The sequence below is a fragment of the Diabrotica undecimpunctata genome, chromosome 7, assembly GCF_040954645.1.
Source record: "Diabrotica undecimpunctata isolate CICGRU chromosome 7, icDiaUnde3, whole genome shotgun sequence".
Classification (NCBI taxonomy): Eukaryota; Metazoa; Arthropoda; class Insecta; order Coleoptera; family Chrysomelidae; genus Diabrotica; species Diabrotica undecimpunctata.
In genome coordinates this window covers 98,474,043-98,496,338 of record NC_092809.1, presented here as the reverse complement: position 1 = coordinate 98,496,338, position 22,296 = coordinate 98,474,043, and the positions used below count along the sequence as shown (strand labels likewise).

Here is a 22,296-nt window from a genome sequence, read left to right as displayed (position 1 = left end):
CATCACGACTGTTTTGTATCGTAGTATCGCACCATTCGTAATTTATAGATTGGCCAACATTAACCCACGATTCGTCCAAATATATGATATTGCAATGGTCTTTTCGCAAACGTCGTATAGTTCTCAAATAATTATGGCGCCAATGAATAATATCCTCTCGCTGCACCGTGATGCTTCTTCGGCCACGTTTCTTATAAACAAATCCAATATCTTTCAGAAGTCTGTATAAAGTAGAAAGAGACGACGGCTGTATATTCTCATTACCTTGTATGAAGTTAAGTATAAGCTTTAAGAATGGCGGCAAATTTTTCATGAAAAATTCACAATAAACAATTCTCCGTAGAATACTTCTTACACCCTCGTCATATGTGAATATTCTAGAATTTGATTGACACACTCTTTTTTTACGTTTTTTTGGCGATTTCAACGTTCCACTCTGTTCTTTTTCTTTTTTGAAATTGTAAATGCTTCGTTCGCTAACACCAGTCATCAACGAAGTACGTCTTACAGCAGCACTTACATTAAGTTGTTCCGTATTTTGTAAAAAACACAACACATTTAACACTACGAGTTTAGCGCAACCGTTAAATAATTCACCAGATTTAAAATTATGGGACTCCATGCTCTCTGTTGAAACTCGGAGTAAATTTTGAAGTGTAGTTTCGTTTTCCAAAAGCACTTTCACCCTAAGGATGGGTAGGGGGTGAAATAGGGAAAGCTTGGAGTTTATCAAATACTAATTATGACAAACAAGTTTATGGCCATATCTGGGTGATTATGTTAATGATGGTAATTTGTAGCAGAAGTTTTACAAAAGAAATAAAGACCTATTTATAGAAACAACATAACTGTATTTTTAATATTTTACATACAATAGAAAAAAATTTCATTTCTATGAAAGAATTGGAAATTTGAATATTAAATAATATATAAATATAATATCTATAAATAATATCATTTCCAAGTTTCCAAATTCTTTCCTAGAAATTATGTAGGTTTTTTCTATTTTATGTAAAACATTAAAACTACAGTTATTGTATGTTGTTCTTGTAAAGAGGTGCTCAAATGTTACTCTTATGAATATGATTCAATTGTATATCTCATGTTGACGTTTTATATGCAAAATTCATAGTTTTCGTTGTTAATAACTCATCAATGCCTTTTTATTCTACTGTATACGTATACATGATATAAAATATTTTACTCGTACTGCCGGCAGATGCATTTTATCCAAGCCGGTCCTGTGAGACAATGAGCAATTAACAGCTGAAGAAAACCGACAACCCTGCGCGTTTATTCTCCATAAGAAAAGCATTGCCGTATCTTACCCGTACTGCACTCTCAGTGTGACATTTTCTATAGACGGCAGTAGACGCCAACCCCACCCCACTACCTTATACGCACTTATACGCATAAAATGTCAGACTCGATGTCGGATCCGACGTAACCGTGTGGTTTTAGGGTTAATAGTAGGCAAAATTGGAAAAAAATCGCATTTTCGCACAAGTTATTAATAATTGAAAAATCACGTCGAAATATCTGCAGAAAACGTATAGATTTGCTTACAATAAGCATGATTTAACTGAAAAACTTGCAAAAAACTAAGAAAAACCTATTTCGCTGGACTGAAAATGTTAGTTTTAGCAGGGCACTTTAAAATTTATTTATTAATAAATATTTTCTTTCGAAACTAAAATTCAGATTTTTGACTAAATCTCTCCCTTCTAGAATTTTCAAAGCAAGCAGACTGTTTTAGACTTTAACTGTTTTTATTGTTTTTTTCATTTTCTGTTATAATACAGAAACAAATTTAATGTAATTTAATTAGAAATTTTGGAACATAAGACGATAAAAAGGATTAACCAGTTGAATAAAAATAATAAATAACACATTTTTTGTATTTTAGAATCTTCAGTATTCCCACATCGACGTTAATTAAGGGCCCACCTGCAGAATTTGAAAAGTTACCTATAGCATTCGTAGGAAAAAAATCATCTCAAGGACTAGGACTAACACTTAATCTCTTAGACGAAACTATCTATTTTAGTCCTTTAACAGAAACATCAGTAGCATCCTGGAATCCGCTTACTAATGGACAAACGTAAGTCATAACTTTTATAGAATTGTAGGATCATCCATATTCTCTTGGTCTTTATCTTTATCTAAGCTGCTTGTGTCATACGAATATCAATTCCCTTTACATAATTGTCCTGCTTAAGCGTCTTCCATCATGCCTTCTTTCGTTTTCCTCTCTTACGCTATCTATCTATCTATCTATACAAGGACAGCTGTCGCCGCCTTCCTTCTTTCAGCCAATGTCTCCAGTCCTTTCTGTTCTGCCATTCTCCATTTCTAAGGTATCGTCTTTCCATGGCCTCATCCACTTCATCCCTCCATAATCTTCGGGGTCTACCTCTTTTCCTCCTTGGTTACATCTCAAAAACTCAGCTTCAAACATGGCTACCCTCACGCCAGCCAATAGGACCGCGTGTAATTCCTGTACTTTCATGTGAGAGCTATAATTTTTTATTAAGATGGATGTTTTTCCTATGCCTGTTAACAAAAACCAGGCACGAAAACAGATTGCACAGCCACATAATAGGAAGGATAACAAGGCAAAAAAAGAGAGATATTATTATCTATGTTTGATTAATATCGATGGATATTTGAATGAGATCTTTTAGTTTACGACTTGTGCTACCATGGAACTAAAAACAATTTTGTATCTTTTTAGGTATTCTGCAAAGAGTTTGCCAAGAGTACTATATTGTGATCACAAAACCAAAGTCTTTTGGTTTTGTGATACCGCTTTTTATAAGAATTTTGTCAAATCGAATCAGGATGCAATCATATTAAAATGTTGTCAAGCATTACCGATTAAGAGAAAATGACCAAGGACCTTGAGAGACCTACGACTGGAGATCAGACCTCGTTAACAGTCAACAAGCAGTGTACCATAAAATATAATATAAAAGTCGATTAACAATGTATAAGTGATTGCCAGAAGATATTTTTAGCAACGCTTTGCTTGAAAAATGGACGTGTCTCAAATTTGGTCCAAAAGTCTTTCGTAAGTGGAGAGTTTCCAGGAGAAAAAAGATGAGTAGACCGTAAATCCAACCAGGTTCAAGGATAAAAAGGCAGCAGTACTTGCAATTATTAACAAACTTCAGTGTTCATAATCATATTATTGTCGAAGACAAAGTTTTATCCGTAAATATTTGCCAAGTGATCTAAATATCCGAAAACTAACAAACTATACAAAAAAAAATCTTCAACACCTGCAAATGCATCCTACTTGAGACGTATTTTCATCACCGAATAGAATTTACCAAATTTTCGCAAATGATGGACAGAAAACACTTTCTCAAATAATTTTAATACAATAGCATCTGCGTGTATAATCAAACCAAAACAAGACGGATCTCACCAATACCACTACCATTAGACTTATTTCAGACGGCTGCGGAGGTCAGAATAAAAATTCCACCATGATCACAATGTGTTGCATATGGTTGTTGGAATATCCTTCTATCAAAACAGTTGAACTGGTATTTCCAATAACTGGCCACTCCTATCTTCCAGCAGATAGAGCTTACGGAAACAGTGAATATTAATTTCGTAACACTAACTCCAAATCAGTGCATTGATATAATTTCACAGCAGCCAACTGTTGTAAACGTAGGCAAAGATTCTATTTACAGCGATTGAACCGGATTTGAAATTTGTTGGTTCAGTAGTAGAGATTTTATAAGGTTCAAACGGGAAAATATAAAATTGTTTGTCGGAAATCTAAAAGTATGAGTATGATTGCTCCTAGGAAAATGAGACAACACAGACCTGTATAGATAGGGCTTGGTAAAGGCCTGGAACAATTAAGTTTTTATTCAGATGCGATAAATATTGCTGAAATTCTGTTTGAGAACGAAAATGATATCGAAGAATTGGAATGTGAATAAGAGACCAGGCACCGCTTTTGTTAGTATAATAATGTAAAGTGATAATTTGTACCGAAACAAATATGTTAGTGAATAACTTTTTTTAGTTTTACCTATAGTTCTGTTGGTTTATACTGTTAGCCTGAAAGAAATATACATAGGTATCTAAATCAATAAATATGAAGAACACGAAACACAAAAAGAAATATAGAAAATGATCAGAGAACAAACAAAGAAAAGAGGTGAACAAACTAATAAAAACGAAACACATTCAGAAGGAAACATGGGTAAACTACTTTCGATACCTATTTGCTAAAGGTGATGATAATAAACCACCAACACCAGAGGTGACGACAAACGAAGAAATAAATATTGAGGAGGAAGAGGTAAAGGAAGCATTAAGGAAATTAAAGGGAAATTAAAGAGAAAATGACCAGGAGAGGACATAATACCGAACGAACTTCTAAAGTACGGAGTAATTACTATTTAAAAGTACGGAGAACCAAATTATAACACTAGCAGAAGAACAACAAGGTTTTAGGTCGGGAAGATCATGCACCGACGCTATATTTATAATGAGACAAGTGCAATAAAAATCGTTAGAATACAACAAACCGGCATATCTATGTTTCGTGGACCTTAAGAAGTCATTTGACTAGGTCAAATTGAAGGACGTTATCCACTTATTATACGCAAGAGAGATACCTCTAGTAATAATCAAAACGATCGAAAATATCTACCAAAACAACACAATAAAAGTAAAAGTGGAAGAAGAACTAACCGATCCTATTGAAGCTGGCAGTAGGATAAGACAGATAGATTAATTGAGTCCTCTATTTTGCAAGCCGATTATGGATAAAATAAAAAAAGTAAGACCTAAAAAAGGAACGACAACTTAGTGGAGGCACATTGAAAAACAGAGTCATGTCTACATAAATAGATGAAGAAAAGAAGAAATAAATAAATAAAACAAGCATAATTTTTGTATATAAATAGTTCAAGATCTGAAGAGTGACACAGAATACTTTTTGTAGCTTTTAAAGCTAGTAGTAGTACAAATAATGGCCATCATAAAGAGTATTTTGACACTTTGTATTGAGTCCGGCCGGTGAGATAAGGTTAGAATCAAACTTGGTGAAGTCCTGTGAAGTTGGCATCAAACATTGCTTGGGATCAAAACAGGTTACGTTCAATAGTTTTTATCGATTTAGCGTATTTCTTGCTTTTGTAGTGTGCTGAATATAATATCAATATAAAGAGTGTGTTTCCTTTAATTATTTTTGCAGTCATTTTCAAATTTTAGTTGCTGACATCAAGAGTAAGAGTGTTTTGTTACTACTGATCAAATCATGCACGATGGACGTAGCCAGATTTGATCCTATATACCCCAGATTTGTGAAAAGGTATTTTTAAATAAATCCTCCCTGCTTCTATCATATGGTTATGTATAATTTCATCAAGTAGGTATTCTTAAATTTGGTGAACGGTATTTACTCTATTAGATTAAAAGCACGTGCATTTGAAAACGTGTAAACAACTAAAGGTAATCTTGTAAAGATCATATTCTTTGGCAATATTTCTAATAATCCTTATCTTAATCTTTTTCTCATTGCACCGTCTCCTTTCGAAGGTTGGCGATCCAAATGGTAATTGTAGTTTTGGAAACTGCTGCGCGAAATATCTCTGCGGATGAGTGGTCGAACCATCTCCTCAGGTCTTTCAGCCCCGAGTTCTGGCGTCTTCCTACTGATCTTTTGCCTTGGACTTTTCCTTCCAGTATAACTTGAAGTAATTCATATCTTTCGCCTCTCAACACATGACCCAAGTATTACATTTTCCTCTCTTTGATTATTCTTAATTCTTTTTGTTTACACATGCGACGAAGTACCTCAACATTAGTAACTCTTTGTACCCATGGAATCCTCAACATTCGTCTGTATATACATCTCCTAATAGTCCTAAAATAATAGTGGTTAGCGAAGCTCGAGTTAAAAGTGAAATTGAAGGTACTGAAATTGATTGGTGTGGGTATAAGGTGATACGCTGCAGTTTATCTAAACGATCTACAGGGGATGCTGTACTATATTTTTAGGATAACCTTAAGTGTACTGCCGCTAAAACTTTGGTTAAAGAAGATAATTTTTGGTTTACAATTATTAAAATAGATATTGGTTCGTACAAGATTGTTTTGGGCGGCATGTATCATTCATTTCACCTAGTTCTGATGCAGTATTTTTAGAGAACTTAGAGCATATTTTTAATGAACTATTTAAAAGTAATGTCAAATATTGTATTTTACTTGTGATTTTAATTTGGATTTTTTACACACAGAAAATTAAAGTAATGTTTTTACAATGTCGCATTAAGCAGTTAGTAACTAAACCTACTAGAATTACGAATGTTAGTGAAACCTTAATTGATTATGTTCTTGTTAATAATGATCTGGTTAGTTGTTTTGTTCATTTAACTCCCAAGTTCAAGTTGAGTGATCATTCAATAGTATCGGTCAGTTTTAGTAATAGTTTTCAAATGTCTTAACGAGGAAAAAATATATCAAATTCAAATGAACTTCCTTTCTTGTGATTGGGATTTAGATTCTACTGATTTCAATACTATTTACAATGAAATTTTATCAAACAGTCTTCTTCTTCTTAGATTGCCGTCTCCCTACGGAGGTTGGCAATCATAATGGCTATTTTTATTTTTCAACTTCTTCAACTTCTTTTCTTCCTTGAATCCTTCCCTGCATTATGAGTCTCAAAATTTCATATTTTGGTCTCCTCATCACGTGGTCTAGGTATTCCAGTTTTCTGGTTTTTATAGTGGTGATTAGTTCTGTTTCTCTACCAACCCTTTCCAGTACTTCTTTATTTGTAATTCTGTCATTCCATGATATTTTTATATCTGATTTTTTTATACTCTGCGGTATAACCAGAGTTCGAAAGCCTCGATTCTTTTTAAATTGCATTCTTTTAATGTCCAAGTCTCCATATAATAATATTGAAAATATATAACAGCGAATGGTACGTAGTCTGATCTCCAAATTTAGATTTTTGCACGTTAAATGCTGATCTGGCAATCTCTATTCGCCTGTTTATTTCTGCAGTATGATAATTGGTTTCATTGATCAAAGTTCCCAAGTACTGATATTTTTCTACTTGTTCTATCACGTTACCATTGATTGTCAATAGATGATGTATATTTTGTGGTCTTTTTGTAATTAGCATGTACTTCGTTTTTTTAGCGTTTTTAGTAATTCCCATCTCAGAGCTACTCATACTTAAGCTTTCGATAAGATGTTGTAGATCTTCTATACTCGTTACTATGATCACAGTGTCATCTGCATTTCGTAAGTTATGAATTAATTTTCTGTTAACGGTAACTCCCGCTTTGATATTGAGCGTATTTTGGAAAAACACACTCCATAATATCAAACAGTTAGTCTGTCATAAATAAAATAGCACCTATTTAAACATGTCAGATCAAAATTAACATACCATGGTTTGATAATGAAGATAGTAAAATTAAAATTAGGGACAAATTATACAAAGATTTTAAAACTGCTAACATAAGTGATAGAAATACCAAATGGGTGGATTTTAAAAGGGCAAGATATGTGGTAGTTAATATGTTAAAAGCAAAAAACGATCAATATTACTTTGATAAAATCGATAAGTATAAAAATAACTCTAGACTTATGTGGAAAACGCTAAAATACTAATTAACAATAATTGTCAAAAATTCCCTTATCGCATTGAATTTAAGATTCAAAATCAGTTATACATTCTGAGTGACAAAGTTGAAATGGTGCGTCAGTTTGGTGAGTATTTCATCTCTCTTACTTCGAAGAATTATGGAGTTATGATAATCAGAGTTTTTATCCCACTATTCATGAATTTAGGTTACTATCACTGAGTGACTTGGCAGTAATGGTTAAGTCGTTAAATAATAGGAGTAACATTAATGAAATACTAAACTTCAAAATTTTAAAAAGGGTTTTTTGTAACTTGTGGCCACATTATCTTAAATTTTAAAAATACTTTCTTAGATCATCAAAAATTTCAGATTTATTAAAAATCAGTACCGTTGTTCCAATACCAAAAGTTAATAATACTCTTAAGGCGGATGAATTTAGACCTATAAATGTACTTCCGCCCATTGAGAAATTATTAGAGTTGGTAGTATATGATCAAGTCATGGATCACGTTGATAAAAATGAAATCTTAATCATTAGTCAGGTTTTCGTAAAAAGTATTCCTGCGAAACTGCACTGCAACTTTCACTTTGTAAATTCAGGTCTGAATTGGACAATGATAATTATGTAGTAGTAGTATTCCCTGATTTAAAAAGAGCTTTTGAAACTATTGATCGTAATATACTTCTCACTGAATTAGAAGGCTATGGTATTGTATGAAAGTAACAAGTGAGGATTGATGATATTACTTCTTCTAAAATTAGTGTTAATATTGGGGTAACTCAAGGTAGTGTCTTAGGACCCCTTTTGTTCATATTGTATTTAAATGATATAAAGTTGTTTGTTAAATGTGATTTCTTTAATTTGTATGCAGATGACACCCTTCTTGCATGTTTTGTTTCAAACTGAGAAAATGCTGTATCCAGAATGAATTTAGAATTGCAGTCTGTTAATATATATTTTAAAATCAATAAACTAAAGTTAAATGTGTTAAAGACGAAGGCTATGATAATAATAACTAAATATAGTCAAATATTGGTATCAATACTAATAATCTTCAAATCGACAATGACAAAATAGAAATCATCACAACAATTAAGTACCTTGGTTTTCAATTGGATAATTTATTGTTTTTAATCACCATTTTAATTACATATTAAAAAAGATATCTAAAAAATTCTACTATTTTTCAAGAATATTATATAATATAAAAATTTGTCAACTTCAAACCAAAATTACAGTTTTGATTGCAATTATTTAACCTCACTTCGATTTTTGCTCATCGGTTATTTTTCTCTTCAATTTAAATCAATTTGCTTAGTTGCAAAAATTAGAAAATCGTGGAATGAGAATCATTCTTGGTGGAAGCAGATATACACCTATAGCAACAGTGCTTAGCATGCTATAGTGAGTTTTAGTTCAACAAAGGGACTTTTACCTCACAATGGTGTTCATTTATAAAATTTTAAATAATTTGGCCGCTGCTTACTTTTGTGAGTTTATTACGCGGAATTGTGATATTCACAATTACCCTACTCGAGGGTATTGCAATTCACACATTGTGCAAACAAAAAGGACGGCTTTAAGAAACTCTTTGTTGTTTAAGGGTTTTTATCTTTTTAGTCTTCTTCTTCTTCACGTGCCATCTCCGCGACGGAGGTTGGTTCAATTGATGTGCATCCGTACCATTCCCTCAAGTTACGCAACCATGAGATTCTTCTTCTTCCTAGACTTCTCTTGCCCTGGATTTTCCCTTGTATAATCAATTGAAGTAGGTTATATCTTTAATTACGCATAACATGCCCCAGGTATTGCAGCTTTCGTGTTTTGATGGTTTCCAATACTTCCATTCTTTTGTTGATTCTTCTCATGACTTCGTTGTTTGTTACATGCTCGGTCCATGATATCTTCAGGATTCTTCTATACACCCACATTTCAAATGCTTCCAACTTTTTAGCAGTCGACGCGTTAAGTGTCCATGCTTCTATCCCATAAGTAGAGTCGAGAAAATATAACACCTTGCCAGCCTAACTCTCAAGTCCAATTTTAGTTTTTTTGCACAAAGTACCTTTCTCATTTTATTGAAGTTTGTACGTGCTTTCTCTATTCAAACTTTGATTTCTTTGATTTGATCTTTTTAGTAAGCTTCCTCAAACAGTTAAAAGTTGTTCATCTGTACAAATGTTTAAAAGCAAATTAATGGACCATATTAAAAGCACCAATAGTTAGGTAGAATTTTTATTTGTTTTGTAGTCATGTTTTATGTTATGTATTATTGTTTATATTTTTAATAAGTGTAGGTACTTGGACTATTTTAAATGTACCTAATTGTTATTGTTATCTTATTATGTAATAATGTTATAAATTGATGACTTTTGGGTGTATTAGGGTTGTAGTATTTTTGAATAAATAAACTTCTCCTCTTCTCAACTAATTTGTTTTATAATTATTTTATCTGATTAATATTATTATTTATATTTTAAAAATTGTAAATAGAAAATGGCTTCTTTAAATTTGCTTGTGGCGTCCTCTCTGAGAACGCATATTAGTTCAATGTTGTAGATCAAGCTTTTTTAATGTAAATGTAAATCTGCAATTTTAACAATTTACCGTCAGTGTAGTTAGAGTTCTTTTTGAAAGATGTCGATGTGCAGAAATTTTTTTATGTATCAATATATAACAGAAAAAATTGTTTAAAACCATTCTGTTCTTTTTTAAACAATAATTGAAATCTGGTCATTTTTAAACAATTATAGTAAAGTTTAAATGAGGATTAGTTATATATTTGCCTGTTAATGCAAAAACTTCCATTAGCTGAAAAGACAGGCTTTATTTAAACTAACTTTCTTTTAGTTCTTAATCTTTTATTCTTTTAACTTTTTATTCTAGTTTAAAATCAAAAATACCGTTTTTTAATTATTTTATTTGAAGTTTTTAGTAATAAATCTCTCTTAAAATTTTGGGGCGAGAGTGAATGATACCTTTCATCATCATCATTCTGACTTTATAACCCTACGTGGATTCTAGCCTCCTCAAGAATTTTCCTCCAGTCGTCCCTATCCATCGCCTTTCTCCGCCAAGCACGTATTCCCATATTTCTCACGTCTTCATCGATGTCATCAAGGAACCTTGTTCTGGGTCTTTTCTAGCTGGGTCATTTTGTTCCATCCGCATTACATGTCCTATCCACCTCAGACGTCCTATCTTAATATGTTTTACAATATCATTACTAGTATATTCTATAAAGTTCTAAGTTGTATCGTCTTCTCCACACTCCATTGTCATTCACTGCTCCATAGATGTTCCATTGCCTTAGTACTTTTCTTTCGAAACATCCTAACATGTTTTTATTATTTTTGTTAGAGTCCAGGTCTCTGAACCATATGTTAGGACTGTGCGTATTGTTTTGTATACAAAGGTATACAAATTCGTTCAATGCTTCGATGACGTCGTTTTCTATAATAAGTGGTCGTAGGATTTGTGGTTGCGTGCTTAGTTTTATATACTTCATTTTGTTGGTGTTTATTATTAAACCCATTTTTGTAGCTGATTCTTTTAATGCTTCATACGCCTCTCGTATAGCGTTTTTCGTTCTCTTAACAACATTGATATCATCAGCATAGGCCAGGATTTGCACTGATTTATTACATATTGAACCAGTGGTTGTGATTTGTGACATACGTATTACTTTTTCCAGAGCCGGATTGAACAGGATACAGAAGAGAGGCTCTCCCTGGCTCAGCCCGTTATTTGTTTTAAAAGGTTCAGATAGTTCCCCCTGAATTCATACTCGACATTTAACTTTTTCAAGAGTTAGTTTTGTTAAATTTACCAACTGATTTTTTAGATATATAAGAAGATATATAATACAATCATTAAAAGTATAATTACCTACAGTAGTGAAGTATGGCAAATAAAGGAAAGATACAAGAGAAAACTTGAGGCAATGGAAATGGAATTGTGGAGACGTTCAGCTGGAAAATCTAGACTAGAAAGAGCAAGGAACAACAGAATAAGAGAAATTATGAAAGTAAAACATACAGTAGTTGTATGTTGTAGTAAAACATACAAATTGGTACCCAACAACTCAGATGGTACGGTCATGTACAGAGAATGTCTGAAGAACGTCTCCCAAAACAAGTCTTAATGTGGATCCCTCACGGTAGAAAAAAAAAAAAGAGGAAACCCCCGCCTTAGTTGAAGAGAAGGCATCATTAGATAAATGAAAGACAGAGACATAGAAGAAGACTTATGGATGAATCGAGAGGAGTGGCAACTGGGTATCGGAAGACGTAGAAGAACATTTTAAACCGATCTGTAATTCCAACTGATTTGGTATACCTGGCTTTTTCATTACTTTGAACATTTCTATTCTATTCACAGAGTCTTAGGGTACCGTAGTGCTAGAATGGTACCTTTTCTTCACTAAATATAGGAGCGTAAGTGTAGAAGAGCTGTTTGTACTAGATAGATTACGATTTTACTATTTGTCAGGGCCTTAAAAGTGGCGGGTTTGGCAGTACTTTTTGATTTTGCAGTATCTAGGCCTGCTATTATTGTATAGATATAGATAACACTAAGAGTTTTCTTAAATATACTGAATCTAAAAACAATACATATCCATGATTTTTGGAGGTCTATATTTCTCACAGTGAGATACTGTTTGCATTTTATCTTTGTTATCAATATGAATCTAATCTATTGAAGCAGAATTCTGTAATTGAAAAATTATAGCAGCAATTGTTAAAAACACACTTTTATTTTTTTTATTTGTGTAAATTTAGAATTTTACACTTATACTGTTCGTGGATTCACCGATTCAGTTATATTTGAAACTTGCATGAATTTTAACACTCCACAGATCATCAAATCCCACGCAACAGTATTTTTATTATTATTTTGAAATAAACGATATCATAATAAAATTAATAAACAATAATTGAATAGGAAATATTTAAATGTACACATAAACAAAGCATCTGTTTAATTATTTTGTTTTCAGTTTGTTGGCATACGATCCTGACCAACTCCAATTTTGTGCTGAGTTAAGATGGAAAAATGACGGATATCTTTGGATTTTAAGTACGAGATTTCAGAGGTTTTTCCTAAAGACTGTATCTTCGCGGGAGTTAAACTTGAGGATTATTCGAATACCATACCGGAAAAATGCGATTCACAGAGGAGTTAATGACCTAGTTTTTTAATATTATGTAATTTATTATGGAATGTATGCGAAAGATGAAACTTTTGGATGGTTTCAAGTTTAGTCTGTTATAATACATCGCTGTTACACTAAGAAATAAACAACTGTAAATGTTTTCAAAAGTATACCTATAATACTGAAAATTTATGTTACTTAAGTTTAAAAAATATGTTATTGAATATCAAAAAAAGGTTCTGAAAATGTTTTCTTGTGGCATATTAAATATCATGTGGGATTAAGCCACAATGCATTGTATTAAAAATTATATTTTAACTTTTTGACATTTTGATTTTTACTCCGGAAATCGTTTACAAAAAAAAAAGAATATTAAAAAAAAATTGCGACAATGTATAACCAATAAGTTGTTGTTGTGTCGGTGTGTTGAGAGAGAGAGAGAGAGAGAGGGAGATGGCATTAGACAAATAATCTTTTGGTCACAGAAAATTGTTATAAGGTTTAAATTTTTATCTTAGAATCGTTTCCAAACATTAAAATATTATATATAGATTTGTCACAATAATATAGCAGATTGCTGATGTTAACTAGTAGGCTAATATTGAGATCGATTAAACCTAAATATAGGTTCCGAGTCTGTTTCCTATGATTAAGACAATCGAAAAATAAGTGGTTCAAATCTCTGATACATTTATTATTACACAGACAGAAGGGAGTTTCATAGATTCCAATCCTATGCAGATGCTCTGGAAAGAGACCATGGTTAAGTTTTAGCCGGGATACGGGGAATGTACTTTATTATAGTTAAAATTAAAATGGGGAATATTTTTTGGTAAGCATGGACGAATAGAAAAGTAATGGTTTCTTGAAATCTTATGAACCTCTTTATATTTTGACATCCATTTTTCCCTGCCAGTACTCCTGATAATAGAAAAAAGATCTTTAAAGTAGTAAAATTTGTAATTTCAGATAGTATTTTTTGCCATACTATCCACTAATTCGTTTTCAATTACTCCATCGTGTTCTTTAACCCAGAGTAAAGTAACTGTGTTTTTTTTTTGTGAATTTTAGTTCATGTAATAATTTTTGATGTCAAGTATAATGGAGTTTTGAAAACAATCTAATGGATGGCTATGAATAGCTTGTAATACTGCCTAACAATCCGATACTATTACGATGTTCTCACAATAATTAGTGACACACCAAGTTAGTGCTTTCTGTATAGCAGCAGCCTCGGCTGTAAAAATAGAACAATAATCAGGAATTTGATATTTCTCAACATAATTGATGTTTGAAATAAAATCAGCACTTTCAACAGTTTTTGACCCATCTGCATAAATTATTGTTAAATCTGCCCCTAATTCGCGTAGTATGGATTTAAATGTCAGATTAGTTAAAATTGGCAAGTCTGGATAAGAGGGCATTATAATAGTTGGTTTGTCTATCAGAACTTCAAGGTCTTGTTCGTAAAAAGGAAAATTTGGTAGCTGTAATATATATGATTGAAATGAGTTCGTATCAATAAAATTTTTTGCAAGAGGCGGAGAATTTTTTATTTTCCAGTAAGAATTTATTAAATTTTCTGTCAAAAGTACACCTATTTTGTGAACCATAGTTGAATAAAACGATCTGTATCAGACGTTTGCTGGCTAACATTTGCCTATGTATATGTGAAGGTGGTTCTCTGGCTTCTGCTAGAACTGCTTGGTTTGGTAAAGTCATCATAGCTCCTAGACAAATTTTTATTGATTTAAATTGTATTCTGTCACGAGTTAATGGACTTGTTTTGCATGTTGAACTGTAAATAATACAACCATAATCCAGAATGGATGGTATGTAGGATCTATAAAATATTAAAGAGATATGTGTTGATCTTCACCCCTTTTTTTTTGGAAACGAAACTTCTTCTTCTTCTTTTTCAAGTGCCATCTTCGTTCCGAAGGTTGGCGATCATCAGGGCTATACGTATTTTCGAAACTGCTGACCGAAACAATTCGTTGCTGCTACAGCTATACCATTCCCGTAGATTCTTTAGCCAGGAGTTTCGTCTTCTTCCTATGGACCTTTTTCCTGCTATTTTCCCTTGCATAATTATTCGAAGCAGTTCATATCTTTCGCCTCTTGTAATGTGTCCCAAGTATTGCAGTTTTCGTTTTTTGATCGTAAATATGACTTCCTTTTCTTTATTCATTCTTCTCAAGACCTCGACATTTGTGACTCTCTCGGTCCATGATATTCTCAGGATTCTGCGATACATCCACAGTTCAAATGCCTCTAATTTTTTGGTATCAATCTTTTTCAACGTCCATGACTCCATTTTGTAGAACAGCACAGAAAGTACGTAACATCTCATCAGGCGAAGTTTCATTTCAAGGCTCAAATCTCTTCCGCAGAACACTCTCTTCATTTTAGTGAATATGGATCTGGCTTTTTCTATTCTTATTTTGATTTCTGCTGAGCTATCGTTGTCTTCATTTATAAAAGTGCCTAAATATTTGTATTTGCTAACTAGATCGATAATTTCATTGTGTAAATATAAATTTTGGACATTTTGTGTCGATTTCGATATTACCATAAATTTAGTTTTCTTTATGTTCAAAGATACAAAGATACAAAGGAAACGAAACGCAGAAGGTTAATTCCACATTCGCACTTTTGTTTTACATACCTTATATGGCTGGATCACAAGAGTTTTTTTTATCTAGAATCGTACCTAGATACTTATACTCTTCTTCTACGGTGAAAATATAATCACCTATCTGGCATTTGTCTATGACTTTTTGTCTGCGTCTAGTGAAACATACAACCGAAGATTTTTTTGTGATATACTGAAACCCATTTGTTTTACCCACTTATCCATGTAATTAAAGCTAAGTTTTAGATTTAACATACGATCTTCATGGGATTTATGGCTGGCATATAAACATACATCGGGTGCATTTTGAATTTGTTATTATTTGCAGTATAGAGATTAAATAATAAAGGACTTAGAATTGAGTCTTGTGGGAGACCATTATGTAATAGTCTTGGACCGTGTAATACATTTCTATGGTCCCGTAAGTATATTTTTCTGTTCACATACAAATTTATTATATTTACAGATAATATAATTTTGAATACATAATTGATATTTAAATATAATACATCCAAATCAACCACGTCATATGCACCCTGTAAATCTAGAAATAAATATAGCATAAAATCGTTTTGTGAGAAACATAGTTGAATATCCGTAACTAAATGTATAAGAGTGTCAACGGTACCTCGACCTCTACGAAATCCATACTATGAGTAGGGAAAAACTGAACTACTTTCAATAAAATGTTCTAATCTAAATTTAATTAGCCTTTCAAAGGATTTTGTCACACATGATAATAAAGAAATGGGTCTATAAGATGATGGAAGTTTTGGGTTTAAGATAAATTTGAGTAAAGGGCATGTAATAATATTTTTTAAAGTATCGCAATATTCTTGTTTTAACCACCAACTATTAAAGATTTGTAAGAGAACGTCTTTGGCATTTGACGGCAATTTGTCCAATATCTTATAAGTAAAACCCTCTAAACCAGGGGCTGTATTTCTGCTTTTTTTTAGTTCAAAATATAAATTGTTGTTAAAAGGTTGTTTTTCAAAATTAATGTTTGACTTACTTAGCCTCGATATTTTAGTCAATAGTATGCTTATGGTTGAAGAAAATTTGTAGGTGGTGTTTTTACCCTCAAGTTATCCAATTCTGACTGTTTTGTATGTTTTCTTGTATAATTTGTTTGTATAATGGTACCTCCTTTATGCTTTTACCGTCATCTTACAATTATTCCTCACCTCCAATTGCACCTGTGGCTATTACCACCTTCCTAGATCGCTGCAACACCCACTTGGGAAATAACTGTTCTAAAGTTTACACATAAGCTTTAGAGCATGGCTGCACATAACTTTTGGCGGTGCTATACCCACTGTGAACGTAAGACGTTTTTTCAGATACAGCTACGTTTTGTGTTATTAAGTATACACAGATATTCAGAACTTATAGTTTAAAGTATATTTCAAATGACTAGGTGTGGGTTACAAATTTTGGGTGTTTTGCAAATTGGCTTCGAGAGTTGATGGTGGCAGACTTTTTGATTTTCTATTTGTAGTGGAAAGAGATCCTACATCATTCACTACTACTGACGAATACATCTATGTAGCAACTTTACTAGTATAATAGTATATTTTTTCTGCTATATTTTTATTTCTTATATATGTTGTAGTCAAACCTCGAAACTCCGGCGCTCCTAGGTTTGACTAGTCAAATATGAGGTCTGACTTACGGTCCTAGTCAAACCTCAAAGTTAATTTCAATTTCGGCCTTTGACTAATAAAGAATTTTCGTCAAACCTAGGAGGTACTAATTTGGTCAGGCGAAATTTAATTTTATGAAATCGGGGTTTGACCAGTCAATCTCCGATGAGGTATTAAAACTTTATAAAGAAAGAACAGTTAAGATTTGATTTGCCTCTGTATATTCGCTTATAGGTATTTCATTTTACCAGGATTCATCAGAGCGACTGCTACAGAAGCTTTAAAAGTGAAGACAACGGAAAATCAGACAACGATTTCCGAAATGGAAATAGAAATGTCAAATAAACTTAATTTTAAAATAAAATTGTGGCTTATTCCCAACAAGAAATAGTAAATTGCATTGGGATGCCACAAGAAAATAGCTTCAAAATAATATGCAGTAAGTAAATTACATCCTGTGGTATGCCAATTATATTTCAAGGGACAACCTTAAAAGGCAATATAAGGCATAATATTTCGATTATTTTATAAAAAATGTTCTTTACCCTCCATATATCTAAACCTAATCTCCAACATAAAATTTGCTTGGGTTTCTTCAAAATTACGTATAAATTTATGACCTGAGTGTAGGTCGAGGTCCATATTTAGAATAGATAGGAGACCACTTAGTGCGTATATTTTAAAATAAACATTATATTTTATTACTTTTGACGATTATAAACCTTAAGGCACACAGTAGGAAATTAATTTATCAACTTTGGCCATAAATGTTTTTAAAATAAACTTTAATTATTCAACCTTTTTTGTATTGTGTTAACATTAATTTATTAAGTAAGTACTTTTGTTGTATATATATATATATATATATATACAACATATTTTTACAAATTTCAGCAAAAGCTTTGATGAATTGAGACACAGAATATATAAAAATTAACGGCAACAGGAACACAATTCACAGTATATGAATTGGTATCAATAGACTGTTATAACGTTATTTCTGTATGTCCTACGTCTTCAGAAAGTCGAGAAAATACAAACTAAAACACGGAAAACCTGCAAATCTGTCCTGGTATTTCCACTATTCTAGTGTAATGTTGCAAAAAGCGCCACCTACTTTGGTAGCCTTAAGCGAAAACAACTATGGTTTTCTGTTTTTTTGAGCTGTACGAAATTTGTAAAACATTTACAAATTTACAAATTTCAACAAGAGCTTTTCTTTGGCTTTAATGAATTGAGACGCCGAATATATAAATATTTTGGAACCCTTTGTGCTGTGTGTTTTCTTAATGTTATGGAAGATATACACCATGAGCGAAGAGATGCCTAGAATGATAGAGATTGAATGATTAGAGAGGGAATTGCTAAATACAATACTAAATACAAAGAAAAATAACCGACTACTGTATGATATAAATATCGACTACTGCGATTCATTAATCAGGGAAAAGGCTCTGGAAGACTATGGATTGCTTACTTACTATAATACAGTAGGATTTACTTATACGTATTATTTTACGTATACAGATCTTTCACGGATATTCACCTGGAGATTTGCAGACAAAACAATATTGTTTGAAAAATCGATATTATTTTTAAAATTTACTAATTCTGTTCTAGAAAAATTCATTAGGTTTAAGTATCCCACCTTTGCATTTTTTCAACAGAATGTGCCAACAGATACTCACACTATCAATGATCAGTTGGGGGTCCGTTGTAGTGTAGTTATGGAGTGGTTTCACTGTATCCACGTTTTATCTCTGGTCAGTTATGCACTTAAGATTCTGTGCGGATCCCTTCCCCGATAATTATTTTCACCTCTGGATATGTTTAGTATAAGGGTAACTGTGATCAATTGTTTAACATCCTTCTGAAAAAGCTACATATAGTTGTAGCGAAACGTTGACCTGTGGGATATATGCGTCGTCCACACAAGACACGCTCCAAATTCGGAAGACGATTAGTCGATAACATTACTGCATTATTTATTATGTTATTAATTCTGTTTGTAATAACCAATAATAATAAATAATAAAGCGGTTTAAAAACCAATTATTTTTGTAAATAAGTAATATTTTAGCATAATGAATGACAAAAAATGCATCATTAGTTTTACTTAGTTAAACATTTTTGTACGGGTTTTTACATATTCCAAGGTTTTTCTCTCAACTAATATTTTCACTTTATATATATATATATATATATATATATATATTATATATATATATATATATATATATATATATATATATATATATATATATATATATATATATAAGGTTATAAAAGGTTTTTCTCTCAACTAATATTTTCACTTTATATATATATATTATATATATATATATATATATATATATATATATATATATATATATATATATATATATATTGTTGTGATTTGCTTATAATGGTAAATCTACTTATATAGTCTGAAATGTAATAAATTTATCTTTATCAAACAAATCAAAAGCAAAAAATATCTCAGGGCTGAAAATAATTTTTATATATTTTTTTTTTACTTTCTAATCTATTATAACCGCAAATTTCAAATAGTTGTGTACTAAATCTAACTGCTTATGTCCAAACCGTATTGTCTTTTTTATTGGAGAAAACTGTCCAAATCACTTATTCACTTATTCGGAAACCACTCATGTACAACTAAACTATTTCTATATACAGGGTGTTCTCGAATTTTTTAATGGTCTTTCTAATTTTAATTTTATCTAAAATTTGGGGATCTTATTAACTCCCCGCCTGGTGAAAAGATGAAAATTTTCCGCATATGCAACAAATTTTCTCGCGTCAACACTTAATTTCAAACTAATGAGATTACCCAAATTCCTTAAATCAAAATTTTTATTTCTACTTAAAAAAAAACCTTTTCGTTTTCTATTCATGATATTTGTATACATCGTGAATATTGAAAATTCCTCTGATTCTTTCAGAATCCATATGTCTCAGGACATAACTATTTACACCGTTTTCATTATTTACGATATATGGACCCTCAAACACCGGCATTAGCTTAGCACAAACATTGTTGGTGATGTTGGATACTCTCAGAGCTCTCACCAGCACCTTTTCGCCAACCTGAAAAGTGACAGGCCTTCTTTTTCTGTTACGGTCCTGTCTTTGGACGTATTTCTCATTACTTCTTTGCAGTCTTCTCCGCACCAATTCCAAAACTTGTTGATATTCTCGGATGTTTGTATCTTCCCACGGCCTTTCTGGCATTATTCCTTTCATAACATATTCCGGGGTTTCTTTTGTCACCGTGCTCGGGATCGTATTTAAATATTTTTCTATTTCTGTTATTTTTCTGTCCCATCGATTATGTTGTCCATCTGTAGCAATACGAAGAAATTTTGTTACCTCTTGGATAAATCTTTCCGACGGATTGCTCTGAGGGTGACGAATGCTGACAAAATTTGTCTCTATTCCTCTTTCCCTCAGCTGTCCTTTTAAACGATCGTTTCCAAAATACGTCGCGTTGTCCAATACAATCCTCCTTGGCGTTCCTACGGAATCTATGAAATCGTCAATTTTTCTCAATATTTCGACTCCTTTTGTCGTGCGACAACTATACAATTTCACATATTTTGAAAATACATCTACCATTACCAGGATGTGTTTCGTTGATTTGTTATGATTAAATCACTCAACATATCGATTGCTACGATGTCCAATTTGTTTTGGGATACGATGTTTTTGGCGACATTTTCATTTTTGTAATTCTTACTTTTATATCTTTGACATTTACTGCACTTTTGGGTCATCTTTTTAGCTATACAATAATCTTGTCGACAAATATGATTTTCACGGAAAACTAACCATACTTTCCGGGCTCCAATATGTCCGTTATTTACATGTAGGTTTTCCATCAGTTTCTCGGCCAGTGTTGGTGTCACCAAATATAATTCTTTTCCTTCAATTCTTTTAAAGAAAATATCGTCTTTTCTTTCTGCTCTTCTTTTATCCTTTTCCTCCAAACCTTCTTGATTCCTTCTTATTTCATTAAGCGAGAAAATACCGTCTTCTTGTGCCAATCGGTTTAAACCTACATGCAATTCAATCGTATCCTTTTTTCCTGTTTCTTCATCCCGGGTTAAAGCATCGGCAATGATATTGTCCTTTTCTCTGATGTACTTGAATTCAAAATCGTACTCTTGTAGTAACAAAATTCCTCGATGTATTCTGTTATTTACTAATCGATTCTTCATGATGTGGACTAAAGCGGCATGATCCGTCTCGATTGTAAATTTCGCTCCCAATAGGTAGAATCGTAGCTTCTTAACACAAAATAGTACACTCGCGAATTCCAGTTCAGTAACGCTATATTTTCTTTCATGCGTTTTCGTTACTCGAGAAATAAAACATATCGGAACTTCCTGTTCATTCTGTATTTGTGATAAAACCCCAGCAAATTTTTGAATTGAAGCATCGGTTCTCAGAATAAATGGTTGGTGGTAAATAGGATGATACACCTTGATTTCTTTTGAGAACTCTTCTTTTAATCTTAAGAAAGCTTTTTCTTGTTCTTCCTTCCAATTCCATCTAACTCCTTTTTTTAGTAATTTAATTAGCGGTATTTGTTTCTCGCTTATATCTGGGATTAGTTTTTTAAAGTAATTCACCATTCCGAGAAAACCTCTCAAAGTTTTCAAATTTTTCGGTCTCGTATAATCATTTATTAAATTTACTCGGTCTTCCGCTAAAGTAATTCCGCTCGTGTCCAGTTTAAACCCCAAATACACTACTTCCTTTTGGAAAAATTGGCATTTTTCTATGTTTAGTTTCAAACCAGCCTGATCCAATTCTTCCAGCACCAATTTAATGTGTTTCAAATGACTTTGCGTATCCGGAGAAAAAATCAATAAATCGTCTATATAGTGGACAATAAAATCTTCATGACGGTTGAGAATGGTGTGCAGAGCTCTCACCAGTGCTGCGCATGCACTTTGCAATCCAAAAGGAACTACATTGAAACGATATACTATCCCATCAATTGAAAAAGCTGTATAATTTCGGCATTTTTCTGCTAATGGAATCAACCAAAAACTATGTTTTAAATCAATTTTGGAAAAAATATGTGACCCAGTTATTCTTCCAAAAATAGCCTCAATATTTAATGGTGATTCATATTGGGATACTGTATGCTGGTTAATGTTTCTCGCATCTAAACATAGCCTTAAATCTCCACTGCTTTTCTTCACTATCACTATTGG

The 22,296-nt window shown here is 32.3% G+C and overlaps 1 protein-coding gene across 1 annotated transcript in view; it reads left to right on the top strand.

Annotated features, from left to right (window-relative positions):
* yellow-e (L-dopachrome tautomerase yellow-e) overlaps window positions 1-19,246 on the top strand; it is a 183,539-nt gene extending 164,293 nt beyond the window's left edge. The window contains exons 6-7 of the mRNA XM_072537844.1: window positions 1,907-2,101; window positions 12,635-19,246. Coding sequence (XP_072393945.1) covers window positions 1,907-2,101; window positions 12,635-12,836 — 397 coding nt within the window. The 3' untranslated portion in view covers window positions 12,837-19,246. The remainder of the gene's footprint in view (window positions 1-1,906; window positions 2,102-12,634) is intronic.
* The last annotated feature ends 3,050 nt before the right edge of the window (window positions 19,247-22,296 follow it).